The sequence below is a fragment of the Sorex araneus genome, chromosome 4, assembly GCF_027595985.1.
Source record: "Sorex araneus isolate mSorAra2 chromosome 4, mSorAra2.pri, whole genome shotgun sequence".
NCBI classification, from domain to species: domain Eukaryota; kingdom Metazoa; phylum Chordata; class Mammalia; order Eulipotyphla; family Soricidae; genus Sorex; species Sorex araneus.
Genome location: NC_073305.1, coordinates 44,906,369 through 44,929,597, shown reverse-complemented (window position 1 = coordinate 44,929,597; position 23,229 = coordinate 44,906,369). Strand labels below are relative to the sequence as shown.

At 42.4% G+C, this 23,229-nt stretch overlaps 1 protein-coding gene across 1 annotated transcript; it reads left to right on the top strand.

Moving 5' to 3' along the window:
* The first annotated feature begins 1,260 nt into the window (after window positions 1-1,260).
* SPINK8 (serine peptidase inhibitor Kazal type 8 (putative)) lies at window positions 1,261-20,084 on the top strand. Its single transcript, XM_055134165.1, has 5 exons — window positions 1,261-1,375; window positions 11,166-11,212; window positions 12,375-12,496; window positions 14,962-15,004; window positions 19,972-20,084. Exons 1-5 carry the CDS (start codon window positions 1,309-1,311, stop codon window positions 19,981-19,983), a joined length of 291 nt encoding a protein of 96 aa, XP_054990140.1. The 5' UTR covers window positions 1,261-1,308; the 3' UTR covers window positions 19,984-20,084.
* Window positions 20,085-23,229: the final 3,145 nt, after the last annotated feature.

Below are 23,229 nucleotides of genomic sequence, written 5' to 3'. Positions count from 1 at the left end.
TGGAAATATGTAGAAAATATGAAGAAAATGTGTTAAAATTGATTAATATCAATCTACTATACTATTTTCAATAATATAATCTTTTGGCAGATACTCTAGTTCTTGTTTCAATAAGTCTTTAGTGACTAATTACTAACAAAGAAGTCTGATGATATAGGAAATTAAGAATATGGGAGTGCAGGTCTTACAGAGGGGCTCAAAGGGCTGGAGCACATACTTTGCTTTTGGGACCCCCTTTTGGTTTGATTCCAGGCACTGTATGGTTATCCAAGTACAAAGCCAGGAATAACCCTTGAGCACAGAGGGTATGCCCCCACAAATAATAATAATAATAATAATATCAGAGGAGTGATAATAGTACAGCAAAAAGAAAAAAATAAAGGGGATATGGAGGAGGAGGAAGAGAAGGAGGAAGAAAAATAGAGTGAAGGGCTGGAGTGATAGCACAGTGGGTAGGGCGTTTGCCTTGCACGCGGCCAACCCAGATTCGATTCCCAGCATCCCATATGGTCCCCGGGCACCGCCAGGAGTAATTCCTGAGTGCAGAACCAGGAGTAACCCCTGTGCATTACTGGGTGTGACCCCCCCCAAAAAAAAAAGAACAACAACAACAAAAAAAAACAGAGTGAAGGACTGGGGTGATAGCTAAAATAACTAGTGCATTGTTTGACACCCCAAATTTAATCCCCAGCACCATATGGTTCCCCTAACGACCATCAGCTAGCCCTGGTGTCCCCCAATACCACTGAGAAGCCCTCTAAAAAAGACCAAAACAATATTTAAAAAATAATAATATGAGAGTGACTGTTTGGTGTTTTATCTGTTCCTGTTTTTTTATTGTCTTCTGATTTACATGTATCTTTGAACTTTCTAGTGCCTGTTTATTTTACCTCAGAAATAAATATAAATCTTGTAATATTTTATTGGAAAAATTATCTGTGCTTTTTTCTTACAAAAGAATCCCCTACAGAGATTTTTATATTAGCCTATTCCCGGAAATTCTTAAATTCTATTCTCTCTCTCTCTCTCTCTCTCTCTCTCTCTCTCTCTCTCTCTCCTCTCTCTCTCTCTCTCTCTCTCTCCCCTCTCTCTCTCTCCCTACCTCTCTCTCTCTCTATTGTTCTGGATAAAAATAAATTTAGTAATGTGATTTCATCAGAAAATTCATTCCAAATAACCCAATGGAAAAATAAACTTGAAGCATTTATTTACTGATCAGAGAAGTGTCTCTTGAGAATTTGTCCTTCACATGGGATTTTCTCTGCCCTCCAGTCAAACGCTGCCTATTTCCACAGCTCCTCTGCCACTATGAAGGGGACCTTTTCCAAAGCCATCCTTGTTCTGGCCATCTCTGCCTGGCCTACCTTTGCCTATGGTGAGTTACAAGTCCTTGTTCTACCTGTAATTTCTTCAGCATATCTCCAATCATGGGGAAATTAGGGTGGAGCAGCAGGGCCATTAATTTTATTTAATCTGAATTTCCCAGGTTATTGGTATAGAATGTAAGCTCAGAATGAAAGGATTCACATACTCAGTGTCACTGGTCTTAAAGTTTTGACTCAAATCTAAACATTTCCAAGTCCATGTCCATTGACCTTTTCAAAATATCTGGTTTTCATTAGGCCCAAGAGGAGAGAGAGAGAGAGAGAGACAGAGAGAGACAGAGAGAGACAGAGAGAGAGAGAGAGAGAGAGAGAGAGAGAGAGAGAGAAGAAAAGGACCTGCCACAGAGGCGGGCGAGCGGGGGAAGGAATGGGGTGGGAAACTGGGACCACTGGTGATGGGAAATGTACACTGGGATGGGTGTTGGAACATTATATGACTGAAACCTAATCATGACCAACTTTGTAACTGCATATATCACTGTGATTCAATTTTTTTAAATTATGTATATAAATATATAATTATATATGTATATATGTATATGGTTCCCACCCAGGACATTCAAACCTTAGAAAATTTCATTCCCAGAGTATATTTATCTACACTTCTCAGACCTGGAATTAATTTCAGTAGGCTCTGTGGAAGCTAACTTTTATACCATTATGATTCACAGTTGTTTTGGAATAAGAGGGAGTTAACTCCAGGGAGCCCCTGAGGGCATCAGTACATTCCTTTCCACTTGGACTCTGAAATTTCCTTAATGGCTTTCAATCTTTTATTTTCATTGGTGCTCCCTCATTGAACATATTTTTTAAGCTTCTTAAATTTTAAGAAATTCTGTAACAAGTTGAAAATCCATGCCTCTTTCATCTTTTCTTGTGGGAAGGGTTTGGGGGCCACATCCTGCGGTAATTAGGGGGCCATTTTTGACTTTGAGTTCAGGAGTGACCCCTGGTGTGCCTGGGGAATGACCAGTGTCAGAGGGATGCAAGGCATCCTTAACCCTTGTACTCACCAGTCCCACCTCTCCTATCTTAGAGGGGGGAAAAATACTTTCCCTCCCCTATTAAAGAAAAATATGAGGGGCTGGAGCAATAGCACAGCAGGTAGGGCGTTTGCCTTGCACGCGGCCGATACGGGTTCGAATCCCAGCATCCCATATGGTCCCCCGAGCACCGCCAGGAGTAATTCCTGAGTGCATGAGCCAGGAGTAACCCCTGTGCATCGCCGGGTGTGACCCAAAAACCAAAAAAAAAAATATATATATGAGTTCTTTCTACTCACAGCACTCCTGACACCAGATCTGTGAGTTTCTCTGTTCTCCAATGTTTTATGGACATCATCTGAATATCCTACAATTTGATTTAGACATGACACTAACTACCCAGCAGATCCACAGAGAAGGGCTCAGTCCTGCAAGATTGCCCCAACTTCAGGTGCCAATAACAAGTCAGAACTTGCAGTACTCCTGACTGGTCAAGAATCAGGGATTCCCATAACTCCTACCTTGGGTTTGGCAATTTGCTAGCATGGGGATAGTACAGTGAGTAGGGTGTTTGCTTTGCACACAGCTGACCTGGGTTTAATACCTTATGTTTTGTTTTGTTGTTTGTTTGTTTTTATCTTTTTAGGTCATACCTGGTGATGCTCAGGGGTTACTCTTGGCTCTGCACTCAGGAATTAATTACTCCTGGCGTACTCCAGGGACCATATGGGATCCCGGGGATTGAACCCGGGTCAGCTACATGCAAAGCAAATGCCCTCCCTGCTATACTATTACTCCGGCCCCTTCAACCCCTTATGATCTCCCAAGTACCGCCAGGACTAATTCCTGAGTGCAGAGCCAGGAGTAATTTCTGAGCATGGCCAGGTGTGATCCAAATAGGGAAAAAAAATTGCCAGAATGCCTCACAGAACTCAGGAAAATGCCTACCTATTAACAGTTTAGTACAACAGGCAGAAGTCAAGAATAACCAAACAGGTTGGAGTACAGTGGGTAAGGTGCTTGTTTGCATGCAGATGACACAAGTTCGATCCCTGGCACCCCAAGTGGTCCCCTGGGTGCTACCAGGAGGTATCTCTAAACAACAAGCACAGTTGAGTGCAGCCCCCAAACAGAAAAACAAAAATGAACAGCCAAATGGGGGAGGGAGGGACAAAAATAGCCAAATGGAAGAGATAAACAGGACAAGATATGTGGGAAGGGGTCCAGGATTTGCCACCCCCCCCCCTATATCAATGTGTTCACCAGCCTGGAGATTTTCCAGACTTTTTGTTTATAGAATTTTTGTGAAGGTTTCATCCTGAAAGCACAATAATTAAATCATCAAGTCAATAGTGGTTGTTCAATATCCAACTCTATCCCTTCTCAAAGGTTGGGTGGTCAGGTCGAAAGTTCCAGCCTCCTTATCATATGACTGGTCTCTTTGGCAGCAGCCTCTGTTCTCCAGCAGCCTTCTCATTCGTACAAACTCAGATGTATGATTGAAAGGGGGTTATTATGAATAAGAAATACACTTCTCTCACTCCTACAATTCAGGAAATTATGACAGCTTCAGGAGTTCTATGCCAAAAACTGGGGAAAGAAGCCAAACCTTTTCGGGGAATGGCCAGGGAAGCATATCTGGCTCAGGACTTAACTCTAAGCTCTGTGCTCAGTGGTTATTCCAGGTGGAGTTCTGGGGATTAACCCTGGTTTGACCAGATGCAAGACAAGTGCCCTATCTGCCTCCCCATCTTTTGGGTTTTGGGCCACACCGGCAGTTCTCAGTGCTTACTCCTGGCTCTGCACTCAGGGATTACTTCTGGCAGTGCACAGGGGACTATATGGGATACTGGGGATCTAAGCCAGGTCCCTGCAAGGCTAGTGCCCTAACCACTGTACTATCTCTCTGGCCCCCATTCTATTTAGTTATTATACCTCCCCAAACTTAATCCTTTCTCTCTTAAGTACTCTAGATATATTTCTACATGTCATTTTTCATTAATTCTCTTTCCTTCTGTTACTGAGAACACTATTTGATTTATCACCTTCCTGAAGCCCACTGTGTGATCGGTGTGCTGAATCTTGGCTCCTCCTTCATCTCCCGCCCTCCCTCTCTTACTTCTGAAGGGAGGTTTGAGGCCCCACCTAGTGCCGCACTTAAGGAATGTTTCCAGCTTTGTGCTCAGGAGTAACCCGTGTTGCTCAGGGGAGCCATCTAATGGTGCTGGGGATTTGAACCAGAGTTGGAGTGATACCAGACAAGAGCCTTACTTCCTGTACTATTTCTGCAGTCCCATATCTTGAAACTCATTCCGTCCTTGTTCACCTAATTTTGTGGTCTTATATCTTCCCTCACCATGTTTCTCTCCTACGTTCCTAAATCCAGTCTCCATTTTCAGTTGATAGCATGCAAATCCATGCCCCTACTCAGAACAGTGATTCTTGATTCTCATCAAAGTTGAAAACATATTCTTCCACTAATCCCTTTGCCTCTGACTAGAATTCCTCTCACCCACAATCCATACTGCTATGAGTTGTCTTCTTCAAAAACCATTTTTGCAACCAGAAAAAAAAAAAAAGCATCATTAGGGGCCAGTGAGATAGTACAGCAGGGAGGGCACTTGCCTTGAATGCAGCTAACCTAGGCTTAATGCCAGCACTTACCTGTCACAAAGCCGACCTCATTTCAATCCTTGGCACCATATATGGTTTTCCAAGCAGATAGGGGCGACTCCTGAGTACAGATCTGAGAATAGCCCCTAAACACTGCTGAGAATGGCCCAAAATTTTTTTAAAAAAAGGGAAATAAACATTTTGGAGACCAGAGAGATCACTCAATGGACCGCAGCACGTGCATTGTATGAGGGAGGCCCAGACTCAATCCCTGTCACCACATAGTTCTCCAAGCACAAGCCCCTGAGTACTGAGCCAAGGAGCACCTCTGAGCACCACTGTATATCACAAAATACAACCTATATATATATATATTGAAGAAATAAAAAATTTTAGGGGTCATACGGAGAGATGTTGCTGGGGGCATGCAGTGCCAGAGACTGAACCAGGGACTCATACAAGGCACATGCTCTGCCACTTAAGTCACATCCCTGGCCAAGAATCCTTTTTTCTATTTTATCAGTGGGGATGGGTCGGGGGAGGGACACCTCCTACAGTGCTCAGGGATCACTCCCAGCACAGCTTGGGAGAACATACATGGTGCAATAGTCAGTCACATGCAAGGGAAACACCCTATCCCCTGTCATCACTCTGGCCCCCAAAAGAATATTTTTTGTAATGTAAGTCTTTCTGGGGGGAATAAAACAGATTTGGGGTTTTGGGTCATAACTGGTGGTTCTCAGTTGCTACTCCCAGTTCTGTGAGTACCACTGGGTGCTGGGGATTTATTCTAGCCTACATGCAAAGCATGTGCTCAGTCTTTTGACCTATCTCTCTGGTCCTTTTAATGCAAGTCTTATCTTAATTCTTCTGTGTTAAAAATATAATTCCTGGGGCTAGTACAGAGGGTAGGGCACTCATTTTGTACACAGCTAATCTGCATTCAATCCCCAGTACTCCACATGGTTTCCCAAGCCCACAGGAAATGACCCAAGCACGGAGCCAAAGATAATCCCTGCACACTGCAAAGTGTGGTGCCCAAACACACAAAACAAATAAAATAAAAACAAAGTTCTTTGTATACCAGAAAGATAGTATGCAGGTAAGGTGCTTACCTTGTATCCCCCCAGTCTGAATCCCCAGAACTATATATGGATGGTCACCCCAGCACTGCTGCAAAACACTAGCGCATACAGCCAGGAGCAGCCCCTGAGGAATGCCACGTGGGGCTCAAAAATAGGAAAGAAAGAAGGAAGGGAGGAAGGAAGGAAGGGAGGGAGGGAGGGAGGGAGGAAGGAAGGAAGGAAGGAAGGAAGGAAGGAAGGAAGGAAGGAAGGAAGGAAGGAAGGAAGGAAGGAAGGAAGGAAGGAAGGAAGGAAGGAAGGAAGGAAGGAAGGAAGGAAGGAAGGAAGGAAGGAAGGAAGGAAGAGCACCCCTGAGTGTGGATCAAAATCAAACAAAGAAGTCCAAAAATAAAGATGATAGGGACAGAAAGTTAGCAAGTTAAGGCACTTTTCTTGTTACACAACCAACCCCAGTTAGATATAGGGCACTAATAGTCCCGCAAGAACCACCAGGAGTGATCAATCCCTGAGCCAGGAATAATCCCTGAGCACTGCTGGGTGTGACCACACACACCAAAAAAATAAAAGTGAATTTAAAACATTCCTTGATTTGGGACCAGAGCCATAGATAGTATAGCTGACAGGATGCTTGCCTTGCACATGGTTAACTTGGGGTCAATTCTTTTTTTTCTTTTTTGACTTTTTGGGTCACACCTGGCAATGCACAGGTATTACTCCTGGTTTTGCATTCAGGAATTACTCCTGGCGGTGCTCAGGGGACCATCTGGGATGCTGGGAATCAAACCCAGGTTGGCCACGTGCAAGGCAAATGCCCTACCCACTGTGCTACTGATCCAGCCCCTGGGTTCAATTCTTTTTTTTTTTTTTGGCTTTTTGGGTCACACCGTCGATGCACAGGGGTTACTCCCAGCTCTGCACTCAGGAATTACTCCTGGCAATGCTCAGGGGACCATATGGGAAGCTGGAAATTGAACCCGGGTTGACCGCATGCAAGGCAAACGCCCTACCCGCTGTGCTATTGCTCCAGCCCCTGGGTTCAATTCTTAATATCCCACATAGTTCCCTGAGCACTGCCAAGAAAAGGCCCTCTAAGCACCACAGGATGTGCCCTCCCCCCCAAAAAAATTCCCAGGCTTTAAAAAATAAAAACAAAAAAATATGAGTTGCTAATAGACTCAGCCTTATAAAAAATGATTACTATTGTAGCACTGTCTTCCCATTGTTAATCAATTTGCTCGAGCAGGCACCAGTAATATCTCCATTGTGAGACTTGCTGTTACTGTTTTTGGCATATTGAATATGCCACGGGGAGCTTGCCGGGCTCTGCCCTGTGGACGGGACACTCTCAGTAGCTTGCCGGGTTCTCCAAGAGGGACAGAGGAATCGAACCCAGGTAGGCCATGTAGAAGGCAAATGGCCTACCCACTGTGCTATCACTCCACTCCTTATAAGGACTTAGAAATAATAATAACAATAACAACAACAACAACAACAACAATGACCTTTACAGGAAATTCCTCAGGTTGAAAGCAAGTGACACTAGATAGCAGTACTTCAAGTCCACATGAAATAATAGGTTATGTTAAATGCTGTTATGTAATTATAAAAGATAGGATGAGTCTATTTAATTTCCTTTCTTTTAACTCTTTTCAAGAGTATTGTATAATCTTATGTATAATATAATATTATACATAATTGTATAATATAATCTTATGATTATTTGTATATAATTATATTGTTGAACCTATAATATATATGTGAAATATATTTGACAATAACGGCACAAAGGAAGTAAGTAGAAATAGTTCTATTGATGTAAGTAAATGACACCAGATGCTAACTTAAATCCACAAGAACAAATGAAGAAAATTAAAAATAGTAAATCAAAGGTAAATATAACAAATCCTGTAAATGTGTGCTTGCTATTTTTCTTCTCTAATTATAAAAAATTATATTAACATCATATTATATTAAATAATATTATGCAAGTACAATGTTGTGTTTGTAACATACAAATATAGTACGTATTAAAATACCATAGTATAAAAGGCTAGAAGGAAGAATAAAGTGATATATGAGTAACACTTCTATATCACTGGAATTAAATTAGTATATGTTTCACATATGTTAAAAAATTAAGGTATATATGTTAAAACTACTAAAAAAAGAATCTTCAGACAGGGGGCCGAAGCGATAGTACAGTGGGTAGGGTGTTTGCCTTGCACGCAGATGACCCAGGATTGATCCCCGGCATCCCATATGGTCCCCCAAGAACCCCCCAGGAGTAATTCTAAAGTGCAGAGGCAGAAGTAACCCCTAAGCATCGCTGGGTGTGACCCAAAACAAAAAAAAAAAAATCTTCAGACATATCGTGAAAATGACCACTTAAGGAATTGTAAGAAAATATTCACAATGTTGTATGCACTAATATTCAGAGATCAGTAAAGGAAGAACAGGGAAGCAGAAAAAAAACATGAGAGAAACAAAATAAAAAGTAAAATGGCAGAGCCAGAGAGATAGTTCAGCAAAGTGCAATTCAGAGACCCAGTTTCAATTCCCAGTACCTGATGCTCCCTGCAGCACCACTGAATGTATTCCCAAAATTAATAAAGGAGAGTAAATGGTAGGCATTAATCTGAGTGTATCAATAAAAACACTGGTAATAAATTTCACAATTCACTTAAAAGGTAGAAATGGTCAGAATGGATTTAAAAAGAAGATCCAACTTTATGTTGGAATAAGAAGTAACCACTAGGGGCTGGAGCGATAGCACAGCGGGGAGGGCATTTTTGCCTTGCACGAGGCTGACCTGGGTTTGATTCCCAGCATCCCATATGGTTCCCTGAGCACCGCCAGGGTAATTCCTGAGTTCAGAGCCAGGAGTGACCCCTGTGCATCGCCAGGTGTGACCCAAAAGGCAAAAAAAAAAGTAACCACTAATACATAAAGAATTTATTTCTGGGGTGATGATAATGTTCTAAATGTCACTGATTGTGGGGTTAGTCTAACAACTCTGTGAATGTACTGGTATGCCAGTTATATCTTGTACATAAGAGAGATATGATACCATATTATACATATTCCATATTATAATAATAGTATCCAAAATAATAATAATATATCATAAGATAATTATATATGTGAATAATTATAATTTAAAAACTGCTTTAGATCCAGAGTATATAAGCCTTAATGAAACCCAGTGTCTTTTTAAGTTACCTCAATATAACTCTTTCATGGTAATTGTAACTTTGAGTGTGTTGTCTAAAAAGCACTGAGAAAGGCTGAAGAAGTTGTTAATTACCTATGAAAAGGAAAGGGTAGAATTAAGATCTCTACTTAACAAGAGGAGGAAGGGCAAAAGTTTGCTGACTCTTCACTCCTTCAGGGCAGTGTTTCCCAACCTTTTCTGACTGTAACCCCTTATGACCTTCTTTCCTTCTTGTGCATCTCCATTCCCACCAGTTGGCCTCCTACTCCTATTCCATCACCCCCAATTTATAAAATTTTCACCTGTAGCCCCCTTGGAATATCCTGAGCCCTGGCTAAGAAATTCTGCTTTACTTCCATTTGATCCAGCAATACCACTTCTGGGAATATATCCTGGAGAAACAAAAAAGTATAGTCAAAATGATATCTGCACTTATATGTTTATAATAGCCAGAATCTGGAAAAATACCGAGTGCCCGAGAACAGATGACTGGTTAAAGAAACTTTGGTACATCTATACAATGGAATACTATGCAGCTGTTAGAAAGGATGAAGTCATGAACTTTGCATATAAGTGGATCAACATGGAAAGTATCATGCTAAGTGAAATGAGCCAGAAAGAGAGGGACAGACATAGAAAGATTGCACTCATCTGTGGAATATAGAACAACAGAGTAGGATGCTAATACCCAAGAATAGTAGTGTATAATACCAGGAGTTTGGCTCCATAGCTTGGAAGCTGGCCTCACACGCTGGGGGAAAGTCATCCCAGATAGAGAGGGGAACACCAAGTAATATGTGATTGGGGATCCTGCGCAGGAAGGGAGATGCGTGCTGAAAGTAGACTAGAGACTGAACAGAATGACCACTCAATACCCCTATTTGGAACCACAACACCTAAAAGGAAAGAGAGATATCAAATTGGAATGCCCTGCCACAGAGGCGGGGTGAGGTGGGGGGGATGGGACTGGGGCGGTTGGGAGGGATACTGGGTTCATTGGTGGTAGAGAATGGACACTGGTGGAGGGATGGGCTCTTAAACATTGCATGAGGGAAAAACAAGCATGAAAATGTGTGAATTTGTAACTGTACCCTCACTGTGACTCACTAATTTAAAAATTAATTAATTAATTTTAAAAAAGGAAAATAAATAAATAAATAAAAATTTAAAAATAAAAAATAAATTAAAAATTTTTAAAAAGAAATTCTGCTTTAGGGGTCAGAGATGTACAGGGACCACGACACTTGTCTTGCATGCAGCCAACTTGGGTTGTATCCTCAGCACCCACATACTCATACTCATACCCATACTCAGCACCCTGGTGGAACACTCTGAGTTCCACCAGGAGTGATCCCTGGACACAGACCCAGGAGTAAGGCCTAAGCACTGTCAGGTGTGGGAATGGAGGGAGAAAGGGAGGGAGGGACAAAGAGAGGGAAGTTAGGAAGGAGGGAGGGAGGGAGAGAAAGTGGGAGGAAGGAAGGAAGGAAGGAAGGAAGGAAGGAAGGAAGGAAGGAAGGAAGGAAGGAAGGAAGGAAGGAAGGAAGGAAGGAAGGAAGGAAGGAAGGAAGGAAGGAAGGAAGGAAGGAGGGAGGGAGGGAGGGAGGGAGGGAGGGAGGGAGGGAGGGAGAGGGAGGGAGGGAGGGAGGAAATTCTGCTTTATAGGACAGCATGAATCAAAAAGTAATCCTTTGATTATGAGGTTTGGTGCTTCCTGAACACCAGAGTCTCTCTCATCTTGCCTTTTAAGTATTTGTGTGTGTGTGTGTGTGTGTGTGTGTGTGTGTGTGTGGTACCAGAGATTGAACCCAGGTTCTTACACATGCAAGTGTTCTACTACTGAGCTATATTCCTTGTCTGTTCTTGCACATAAACTTTTGTTTTCCAGATTTCCTTGATCCTGTGATCTCCAATGTGTCTCATGAAGACACAAAGGTAAGCTCTATTTCCCTGGTGCCCAAGAACAGAAACGGGGAGAAAATAATTTTTCCTTAGAGCCCTGACTCTTCTGGAAGGTAGGGGCCAAAAGGGACTAGCACGGAAGTAACACCACAATAAACGCTGAGTCAACACCACAAACAGTGCAATTTTTATGCTCTCAAGCCCACTTCCCTTGCAGTCAATTCATGCAATCCTCTCATGGTAGAGAATGGAAGTGTTTTGTACCATTAAATAAGTGAGTAAGGTGTGGCTCTAATTCAGTTCTTTCCTGTACTGCAGTGGACACACTTTCAAGCAAGATTTGCCAAAAAGTATATCTGATTTCTCTCACTTCAAGCCTAACAAAGCATTCTCTCTGTTTCAGTTTCTACATCTGATGTCTGCTAGGTTTGAGCCCACTGCTGTCTAAAGCAGCATGTAGAAATCACTCTGCAATGTCTGTAGACATATTCAGGGGCTGGAGCAATAGTACAGTGGGTAGGGCATTTGCTTTGCATGCAGCTGACCTGGATTCAATCCCCAGGATCCCATATAGTCCCCCAGCACTGCCAGGAGTGATTCCTGAGTGCAAAGCCAGGAGTAATCCCTGTGCATTGCCAGAAGTGATCCAAAAAGCCAAAAAAAAAAAAAAAAGACATCTTCCTCCCTGTAACCTAACAATCATATTTTGCATTTGGTTGGACAAGGGCTTTGATGCTGTACAGGGACTTTGCTGCTAATAAGAAATGTGTAGCTCTACCTAGTTGTCCATAGGTTATACATTTTATCATACTCAATATCACATCATATACATATTGTGATGACAGGGTCAAACACTTGAGACTTTCAAAGCTTGTTCACCTAATGCCTGGTCTAAATGCTCTTATTCTACCTTCCTCAAATATCAGTGATGATAGTGAGAGGACCTAAAGTGTCTGAGATCTCTAAAGCATTTAAAGCATCGATGGGGCCAGAGTGACAGCACAAGCTGTAGGGCATTCGCCCTGCACACAGCCAACTCGGGTTTCATCCCTGGAACCCCATACAGTTCCTCGAGTACACCAAGAGTGATCCCTGAGCAGAGTCAGGAATAAGCCCTAAGCACAGCTGGGTCTGGTCCAAAAACAAACAAGAAATTAAAAAAATAAAAAAGTAGTCATCTCTGTCTTTCCTGCAGGCCAAGTGCACCCAGAATATTAATAGCTGCTGGTTTACCTCCTTCATCAAGCCAAGTGAACTTATATGTGGCAGTGACCAGGTTACCTACAATAGTGCCTGCCACCTGTGCTCCAAAGTTCTGTAAGTCTTGATTTTATTCTTTCTCTCCAGTTAGTAAACTAAAGAAAGCTGAGATGGATTTCCTTAGAACACTTCCTCCTTAACTGAATAATAAGAAATCTCTATTCTTTCCAGAGATTCCCTTACTTGCTGTCCCATTTTAAAAAATTTTTTATTAGAGAATCACTGTGATGTACAGTTACAAACTTATGAACTTTTGTGTTTGCATTTCACTCATACAGTGATCATTTACCCATCTCTCCACCAGTGCCCACTCACCTCCACCAATGATCCCAGTATCCCTCTCACCACCCACACCCCATCCCCACCACTCCACCCTGCCTCTGCGGCAGGGCATTCCCTTTTGTTCTCTCTCCTTTTGGGTGTTGTAGTTTGCAATAGAGCCATCCCATTCTTTGATCCCTTCCTACACTCCTAAAAGCAATCCTGCTCAGAAACAGAAAACTGCTGATGTGAGGGAGCTAAACCCAGATGAGAACCCAGTGGACAAGCAGCCATCGCCTTCAGACCTTTGGTGATAAAGAGAGTTATCCTTGAACTTGATCCTCGATCACTGCATAAGGTCCCCCAACACTGGCAGGGGTAATCCCTGAGCACAGAGCCAGGAATAAATTCTGAGTGGCACTGGGTGTGGCCCAAAACCAACTACAAGAGAGAGAGAGAGAGAGAGAGAATTTTCCTTAAGGCTCCTTCAGCCTGTTCAGGTCAGAGAACTAAAGAAGAGGAGGGCTGGAGTGTTAGCACAGAGGGTAGGGCATTTGCCCTGCATGCAGCTGGCCTGGGTTCTATTCCCTGAAGCTCATGTGGTCCCCGGAGCACTTCCAGGAGTAATTCCTGAGTGCATGAGCCTATGCATTGCCAAGTGTGACCCAAAAGGAAAAAAAAAAAGAGGAAGAGGAGGGAGCTGGGTAAAGAATCTCCTTTGAGTTGGTTTATTGATACTCAACTAAAGATTATTTTCCAAAACACACTATGTTTTTTGGTTTTTTTTTTGTTTTTTGTTTGTTTGTTTGGTTGGTTGGTTGGTTGGTTGGTTGGTTGGTTTTTTTAGTCACACCTGGCGATGCACAGGGGCTACTCCTGGCTCTGCACTCAGGAATTACTCCTGGCGGTGCTCAGGGGACCATATGGGATGCTGGGAATCGAAACTGGGTCGGCCACATGCAAGGCAAACGCCCTACCCGCTGTGCTATTTCTCCAGCCCCCGTTTGTTTTGTTTTTGATGGTGCTGGAGGTCAGAGCCAGGGCTCTTATCAAGCACTCTGCTGAGCTATGTCCCCCACCCACCCCATGCCCAGCAACATGTTTTAGCACTTGTATTTGGGTTCATTGTATATTAACAGCTATGGGTGACACCCATGTGAAATTCCTAGATCTCTGGCCCAAGAGGAATAGCTATCCACAGAGGTCTTCATCAAAGAAACTGCTTAGAGGTGCTGGAGAGACATTACAGTGGATCAGGCACTTGCCTTGTATGTGCCTGATGTGACCATATGTGAATCCAGGCATCATATATGATCTCCAGAGTGATCCCTGAGCACAGAGCCAGAAATAATCCCTGAGTGCAGCTGGGTGTCCACTCTTCTCCAAAAAGAAACTGCCTTATAGGGGTGAAAACATATTCCATAACATATGCACTCTCCATTAAGGAGAACTATAGCCTTGGATGAATAAGATTTTAAAATGAAGATCAATATCTTGAGAGGAAAAAAAAAACTTAGAATAAATAAAAGTTGCCTATCTCCCATTCCTCTTTCTTATTTCTCTTCAAGAGAAGAAATAACCATCTTCATCATAATAAGAGAGGATGGCTCGGCAGGATTGGGTTTTCTTGCATTCCTGGTAGCTACCAAAACTTACAAAAGAGTGATGATGTAAACCACTCTCAAGTCAGCCTCTATCGCCGGTTCAGACACATGGCCATCAGAATCTCGGAGACTCAGCACATCATAGACTCAGAGAAGGCTGGAAACCAGACATCTGAGGGATGACTTCCAAAGAACTGCTTGCAAAGACCACCCTCACTGGTGCTTGGGACCCCCGGACCACTCTCACCAATGCTCTGCCTAGTAGTGTTAGGGACAGCTTGGGAGCTTAAGGGAAATGCACACCCTAACCCCTATTTAAAAACACCTGCTAAATAAGAAATCACTGGGCTGGAGCAATAGCACAGCAGGTACGGCGTTTGCCTTGCACTCGGCCGACCCAGGTTCGATTCCCAGCATCCCATATGGTCCCCTGAGCACCGCCAGGGGTGATTCCTGAGTGCAGAGCCAGGAGTAACCTCTGTGCATTGCCGGGTGTGACCCAAAAAGAAAAATAATAAATAAATAAATAAGAAATCACTGTTTGCACAATGTTTCCTTCTCAAAGTTAGCCAGGAATTATCAAGTACAATTTAGTCATAATCTAGAATATATATACTATGAGGAAAAATAATTATTTCAAAATAAAATTTCTTACAGATTTGAAGGGCTTAACATATCTAAGTTGCATGATGGACCATGTGTAAGTAAAATCACTTATTTTTCATTTTTAGTAGTAAGCTAAATATAGTTAAGACCTCAATATTGTGGACCAGAGAGATAGTACAAGTGAGTCGGACGCTTGCCTTGCATGCAACAACCCAAGTTCAATCCCTGGCATTCCATATAGTCTCCTAAGCACTGCCAGGAATGATTCCTAAAAATACAGAGCTAGGAGTAAGTCCTGAGCATTGTGGGCTGTGTCCCTCTCTTGCCCCCCCCCACCAAAAGAGCTCATTATTATTTTGAAAATATTTGTTATTTTTAAGGTGTAATAATGGCTTTAAATTTAAATACACATAAAATTAGAGATGATGTATAGTAACCTCTATAGGCCTATTATTTAACAAAGATTTAACAAGGTCCAAAGTGTATGACACATTTCCTACTATTCTTTTATTTCTTCTTTTTCTTTGCTGAAGTCTATTAACAAAGTCTTATATCATATCATCTCACTCCTACATACTTCAGAGTGCATCTCTAAGTGCAGAGATTTCCTTAAATACTCACATTGTTGTTATTTTACCCAATTAGTTACTGTCATTCTCCAATATATATAAATACGTATACTTCATGCTCATACTGTACTACCAACTCTACAAACATCTTCAGGGGGACAATGCATTTTGGTATAATAATTTGGGAGTAAATAAGATCTATCTAACCCTCTCTCTGTCTGATTTCTGGCATCTTGAAAAAAGATACTAATTAGAATATGAAAGGTTATTCTTTCTGTGCCCACCCCCACCCCCTTCATGCTGGTGTTGTCATGACCAGGGATCATATATGCTTGGTTATATTGCTCATAAGTTTGGTTGCAGTGCTGGGGTCACACACTAAGTTGCAGTGCTTATACATGTGCTCATCAGGCCACACTCCTTTATTGACACATTTAACTTGCCAGGGGCCACTGTAATGCCTAAACACATGCTCACCCAGATTATACTCCTAGCTGCTATGCTCACATATCTTTAGTTGCCATGCCATGCTGGCCAAGAGTCTTGTACACATCTGGTTGCAGTGTTCCAGAAGCTACACTCCATTGCAGTGTCAGGATTCACAGAAAACAGAGTTTTGTTGCATCTGGGTGGTACTAGGTACAAACTCAGAGCAAGTCAGGAGCTTTTGTCACTAAGCAATCTCCCAGGTCCATTGAAGTTATCTTTGTATTGACTAGACCAGGTTTTCCTTAGTCCCATCGAGATTATTATGTCTTTGAATTTAAAGTCTTTTTGTTGACGCCAGGGATTGAACCCAGGGTCTAATATATGCACAGCATATGCTTTGTCATTGAGTTATATCCCCAGTCATGACTTTAAGGTCATGAAGTCAAAGAAAAAAACTAATACCGTGGAAATCATTATAGTATTTTTTTTTTTAGAAATCATTATAGTATTAAGAGGCATGGAAGTGGGTCTGAGACAGAGTATCTTGAAATAAAAATTAGAGAGTAGAAAGTGAGATAAAAAAAAAAAAGAGGGAAGGGGGGGCCAGAGCGATAGCACAGCGGGTAGGGCGTTTGCCTTGCACGCAGCCGACCCGGGTTCGATCCCCGGCATCCCATATGGTCCCCCAAGCACTGCCAGAAGCAGTTCCTGAGTGCAAAGCCAGGAGTAACCCCTGAGCATCGCTGGGTGTGACCCAAAAAGAAAAAAAAAAGAGGAAAGGGTTAGAAGCAATGAGTAGAAAAGCAATTTTCTTTTTTTTTTTTGCTTTTTGGATCACACCTGGCTATACACAGGGGTTACCCCTGGCTCTGCACTCAGGAATTACTCCTGGTGGTGCTCAGGGGACCATATGGGATGCTGGGAATCGAACCCGGGTTGGCCAAGTGCAAGGCAAACGCCCTACCCGCTGTGCCATCGCTCCTGCCCAGAAAAGCAATTTTTTTTTTTTTTTTTTGCTTTTTGGGTCACACCCGGCGATGCACAGGGGGTTACTCCTGGCTCATGCACTCAGGAATTACTCTTGGCGGTGCACGGGGGACCATATGGAATGCTGGGAATCGAACCTGTGTCGGCCGCGTGCAAGCCAAATGCCCTCCCTGCTGTACTATCACTCCAGTCCCAAGAAAAGCAATTTTTAAAGTGGAATGGCACTAGGTAACTTTGATGGTATGTGCAGAATTTCATACACATACAGGAAGGAATCCATAGTACTAGAATGTTAGAGTGTGGTAAATCAGTGATAAATCAATAAATTTTTATTTTAAAAATTATATAATTTTGTAGTAATTTTAGGGCTCTATTTTCTAACATAAATCTCAATGACAAATTTACAAGGCTCATTTTATTTATATCCTATTATAAATATTACTTATTTGGAGAAGGTCTATAACTAGATTGTCCTCTAGTCTCATTATAGAGAAATCATAAGGATGTTCTGTCTGTTGTTTTGGGGCCACAGTCAGCTGTGCAAAGGAGCTACTCCCAGGAGAGTGCTTACAGGCCATTCCTGGCAATATTCAAGGAACCTTGTAGTGCCAGATCAAACTTGAGCTTCCTGCAATTAAAGCATGTGCTCAGGACTTTTCGGCACTTTTCATGACTTGGGCCAACATGTAAAGAGCTCGCACATGAGCTCTATTTCTGTCTGAACACTTTCCCTTCTCTTTTCTATCTGCTGCAATTGTTGTTATGATGCCTTGAAGTCACACACTTGTAGTGCCTACAAACACTTCACTGAAGCAGAGTCACCTTTTTGGGCACGAGGGATCACGGCAGTGCTGGCAATCCCACTTGATAATGTGGGCGGTGCCTGGGATCAAATTTGTGACCTAAAACATAAAGTGGAGGCACTCTGCCACTAGGTACATCCCCTAGGCCCTGTCAGATTATTTTTGACCTGGGCTAATTCATAGGAAATCTTGCTAAATCCCCTCCAATTATAGCTGGATAATGACCCTCATCAAGCAGGCCTTTAGTCTAATGTCTCTTTCAACCTTGTAACTTCAAAGAGAGGCATTGAAACCGGATACCATAGAATGGTGTCTGAGGCCATCTGCTGGCAGAACTTTCTTTTGGATTGTGGAACACCGGTCTTGTTCTATTCAGATAAAATTAAATAAAGATAAAATTAAATTTAAATTGTTCTATAAAGATAAAGTTAAATTTAAATTGTTCTATAAAGATAAAATTAAATTTTAAAAATTCCTTGTAAAGTGACATACACTTAGTGTTGTATGGTTATTTATAGAAGCAGATGACAGGCAGATCGCAGGTGCCAGTGTAGGTGAAACCTGTCAAGAAACTAACACAAGGACTGGAGAGATAGTACAGTGGGAAGGGCACTTGCCTTGTACATGGATGACTGGGATTAATCACTGCCAGGAATAATCCCTGAATACAGATCTAGAAGTAAGCCCTGAACACTGCTAGGTGTGGCCTAAAAAAAAGAAAAAGAAAAAAAGAAAGAAGCTAGTAGGTAAACTATGGAAGATGTGTTCCTGGAACTCCAAGCAACTATCCAAATAAATCACTGTCACTCTCACTGTCATCCTGTTGCTCATCAACTTGCTTGAGCGAGCACCAGTAATGTCTCCATTGTGAGACTTGTTACTGTTTTTGGCATATCAAATACGCCACAGGTAGCTTGCCAGGCTCTGCCATGCGGGTGAGATACTCTTGGTAGCTTGCCGTGCTCTCTGAGAGGGACAGAGGAATCTAACCCCGGTCAGCTGCATACAAGGCAAACGCCTTACCCCTGTGCTATCAATCAGATGTACATTTAACAATAAAGGTATATTTCAAACATTGCACTGAGAGAAAAAAGCAAAGGTCAGACTAATACAAGCAATACAATAGCAAATCAATTAAAAATAACAAACTAAAGATTTTACACAAACAGGGGGCTGGAGCGATAGCACAGCGGGTAGGGCGTTTGCCTTGCACACGGTTGACCTGGTTTCGATTCCCAGCATCCCATATGGTCCCCTGAGCACCGCCAGGAGTGATTCCTGAGTGCAGAGCCAGGAGTAACCCCTGTGCATCGCCAGGTGTGACCCAAAAAGAAAAAAAAAAAGATTTTACACAAACACACATGAAAAAATTCATGCTAAGTTCAGTAAAATGATTAGCTAGGGTATAGGGAAAAAATGAATGAATGAATGAATGGTGGCTCCCTCCCTTTCACCAAAGCAGAATAGAAATTCCATTTTTTATAAGATCACAAAGAAAGTTTTTTGTTTTAATGTTGGGGTGGGGGGCAAAGAGGGCAAAGAGATGGTACAGTTGCTTGCCTTGTATGTGATTGACCTGGGTTTGATCCCCAGCACTTCATCTGGTCCTCTGAGCATCACCAGGAGTGATCTCTGAGCACAGAGGCAACTCTAGACTAACTTGTCCTAGTTGGGCACTTGGGTCTCATGATACAGCACTGTTTGGGCAGCTGGGAGCCATGAGGGTTAAGCCTGGTGGGACTCAGGGAATCAAATGTGGAATCCACACATGTGAAGATTATACCCCATTCCTTGACCTATCTCCCCAGTCTCAGGCTCTGTCGTTAACTCCTCTCCTCTCCTGTGTTCCTCACAGACTTCGCCATGTGGAAGGTATTGCTATTATGTGATTTGCCCAATGCCACAATGCTGGGAACTGACAGGACTGACTCTTGAACCTAGTTAGTCAGTCCCCAGAGACTGGTCTTTAACTTCCTGTGCTTCCCATAGACCCAGCTATGCCTCTGACCAGACTTTGCTTCTCTGACTCTACTAACAACCTTTAATTCTTCCAGGATTCACATAGGCTTCGACATCCTTAGCTCTCCTCTTCTCTGCTCACTTCCACTGTTGTATATTTTTCCTCTTCAGTGAAATTGAAATTTCTCTAGCCTGTCTTAATACAGAGTAATTATTTAACATTAGTCTGAATAAACTATGGATATAGTTACAAATGTGGTAGTTGTCTCTTAATTTTCCCAAATGTGACTTATTTATTTATACTTCTCTTACAGAAACTTGCCTAAACTCACCATGAAGAATTATAGAACTTGCTGAATCCCCATATGATCAATTTGGGTCTTTAAGTATAGTCCACTTAGAGGTGAATGCTAGTGCTGAAGAAAACCAACAATTGTGATCAAACTCATTGATTTGCTTTTAAATAAATGATTATCAGCAGAAAATCTGGCTAGCAAGCATTTCTCTTGGTTAATACAAATCTCTTACAAATATTAGTGGTACTATGTTTTTATACTCAAACTACATGACTTGACACTAGATAGTTCACTCTTTTATTCTTTTTTGGGGGGAGTTGGGGGGGAGAGGGTTTGGGTGCCAAACCCAGTAGTGCTCAGGACTTACTTCTAGATCTGCATTCAGGGATCATTCCTGGGGATTAAATCCAGGTCAGCTGCGTGCAAGCGTGAAATATTTCTCTGGCACCAAGTCTATATTCTTTTTTTTGTGAATAACCACTGAAGACTCTTCCATTAGTTTAGTGGTTAACTAGTTAAGCATCCCTTAACTATTTGAACAAATATTTAAATAAAATGCAAGTATTTGAGGAATGTCCAGTCTTTAGATGACCAGACTTTGATGAAGTACTCTGGTCAATGGTCAGCCATACACTTCACAAGTCTGCCCTTTAGTCAACTTCTTGCTCCTCAGACCATTAACTTCAACTCGATGCCTTCCCTGACATCTAAGTTTTGAGTTGATGTTTGATTATTTTATTTACTAGACAATTTTGGTTTTTGGTTGGGTTTGGTTTTGGAGTCACACCCAGCAATACTCAGGACTTTCTCTGTGCTCTGGCCCCTGAGCACTTCTGGGGAGTCCCATCCTATAAAAATTTAAGTTTGGAACAAGTATTTAAATGAAAAGAAAGCAAATGAGGAATGTCCAGTCTTTAGATGACCAGACTGTACAAAGGGACTCTGATCAATGGTCAGGCATACACTTCACAAGTCTGCCCTTCAGTGAACTTCTTGCTCCTCAGACCATCGATATCAACTTAATGCCTTCCCTGGCACCTAAATTTTGTGTGGTGAGACTTCAATAAGTTAGTGTTTGTGAATAATTAGAAACCTGTTATGGTGAGGTATTATTCCAAGTATTGTGCTTAATGATCTTCCTTTGAATAAAATTCTGAATCTTTTATGATATTGTTGAAATTTCTCAAATCAGATTCCAATGCATTGAAATCCAGGTCATTCATATGACACAAATATAGCTCAGTAATGATGAAAACTTTCAGATTGTAAGTATTGCCTCTTTGGAGGCATGAGTTTCTTCATTTGTATTTATGTAGTCATTGTTCATGATAAGAAATGGGGGGAATGTGGCTGGAGAGTTAGCACAGTGGTTAGGGGACTTGCCTTGCATGTGGTCAACTCGAGTTTGATTTCAGCACCACACATTGTCCCTTGAGCCCCATGGTCCAGAATAGATGAAACAAAAACAGAAACTAGAGAGTAATAGAAAATTTCACAAAAATAATGCAGGGGGAAGGAAGGGAGGATGGGAGAAGTGATAGTACAGTGGGTAGAATGCTGACCTTACACATGGCCCACCTGGGCTCTATCCCAGGTCCCTGAGTGTAGAGCTAGGATCATGCCCTGAGAACCCTGGAAATAGCAAAAATAAAAAAATTAAAAATAAAGCAAAACCAAAACACCCCCCATTCAAAAAAAAGATAGTAACTTTATAGTGAAAAAGTAAACTGGGTTAGATAAGGACTAGGGCCAGGATCTAAAGCTTAGGACTCCAGTTTAAGGATCAAGAGTCAAAATTATAAGGCCATCTTGAGAAATAAATGAGTCATAGTAAAACTATGAGCTATAAATAGGCTACAAGTCAAATAAATTAAACCCCTGTCAGTGATTTGGGTCAGGAAATAGGACGTAGGGAAGGGTCAGGGACTAGATTTGGGAATTATTTTGTTATTGTTTTTGGTGCCACATCCAGAGGAGCTCAGGACTTATTCCTGGTGGACTCTGGGGATCATATTGGGTGCCAGGGATCAAACTCAATCCAGCCATGGTTGTGTGTTGAGAGTGACAACAGATCTTTGAGAATACTCCTGGGGCTTATCATACCCGAAGTCCTCTTTCCCTTGGAGAAGCCAACAATAGTCCCCCTAAAAAGATTCTTCAGGGTGAGTATGCAAACTCTGAAAAAGACCAATTGCCTCTCATGCCACAAGAAACAGCTGCCCATTCTCTGAGGATCCACTAACCACCAATGCTGGCATGAACAGTCTGGAGACAGAACTCCCTGCTTTGCCCACGACCTCAAACTTCTCGTTTCCTTTCCCAACCTATAATCACTGTCATCACTGTCATCATTGTTCATCGATTTATTTGCTCTAGCAGGCACCAGTAACATCTTCATTTGTCCCTGTCACATGCTAACGTAGCCCAGTGGCATATGCTCACTCCAGGAACATGAAGAGCACATTGTTGTTACTGTTTTTGGCATATTAAATATGTCATGGGTAGCTTGCCAGGCTCTACCATGCAGGGAAAATTTTTTTTTTCTCCAGGAAAAATTGTGCCTCTCTCTTCCAGGAGCTTTGTTTTCCAGTCTCTGGATCTTGGCTGTTGATGAGATTACATGGTGTGGGGCGGGTTGGTGGGGGTGGGAGGGAATTTGTGGGTGTGACTGCCAAGCTACTGAAAAACTGGGGATCTGGGTGGAGGAGGCCCAGTCCCAATCTGAGCAGGCTTACAGATCTCAGCCACGGGTCCCGCATACCTGGGTTCCCCTGTCACTCCTTCATGGGTGAGGCTCGTCCAAGAGTGTGGACAGTGGCCTTGAGCATGCCAGTGGACGGGTTCTGGAGTTTTTTGGCTGCTGGGGCTCTGCTATATGTATGTATATATATACCCTGAGTGTCAACTGAACATTAAGATCTCTGTGGGGTGTGGGACATGAGTTCTCAAATCAACTCTTGTCTTTCAAGTAAGTGGCCTTCAGCGGGTACCCAAACTAGAAACTTGGGTTTGATAACAGCTTAAGGGTCACTCCCCACCTGTTTGTCAATAATTGTAGACAAGGTTTTGGAGTTCTGAGAATTACACTGCAATTCCCATAGTAAAAAGGTGATGGGATTTATTTATAATGAACATGAAAGGACCGGGGAGGTGGAGCACCGCGGGCTAGAGCCCATGCCCTCCCTCCCACCAGGCACAAGGCCCCAGGTTCAAGCCCCATCATTGCACGAGCTGTCAAGCAAGTACTGTTGGTGTGGCGCAAACTAAAACAAAACA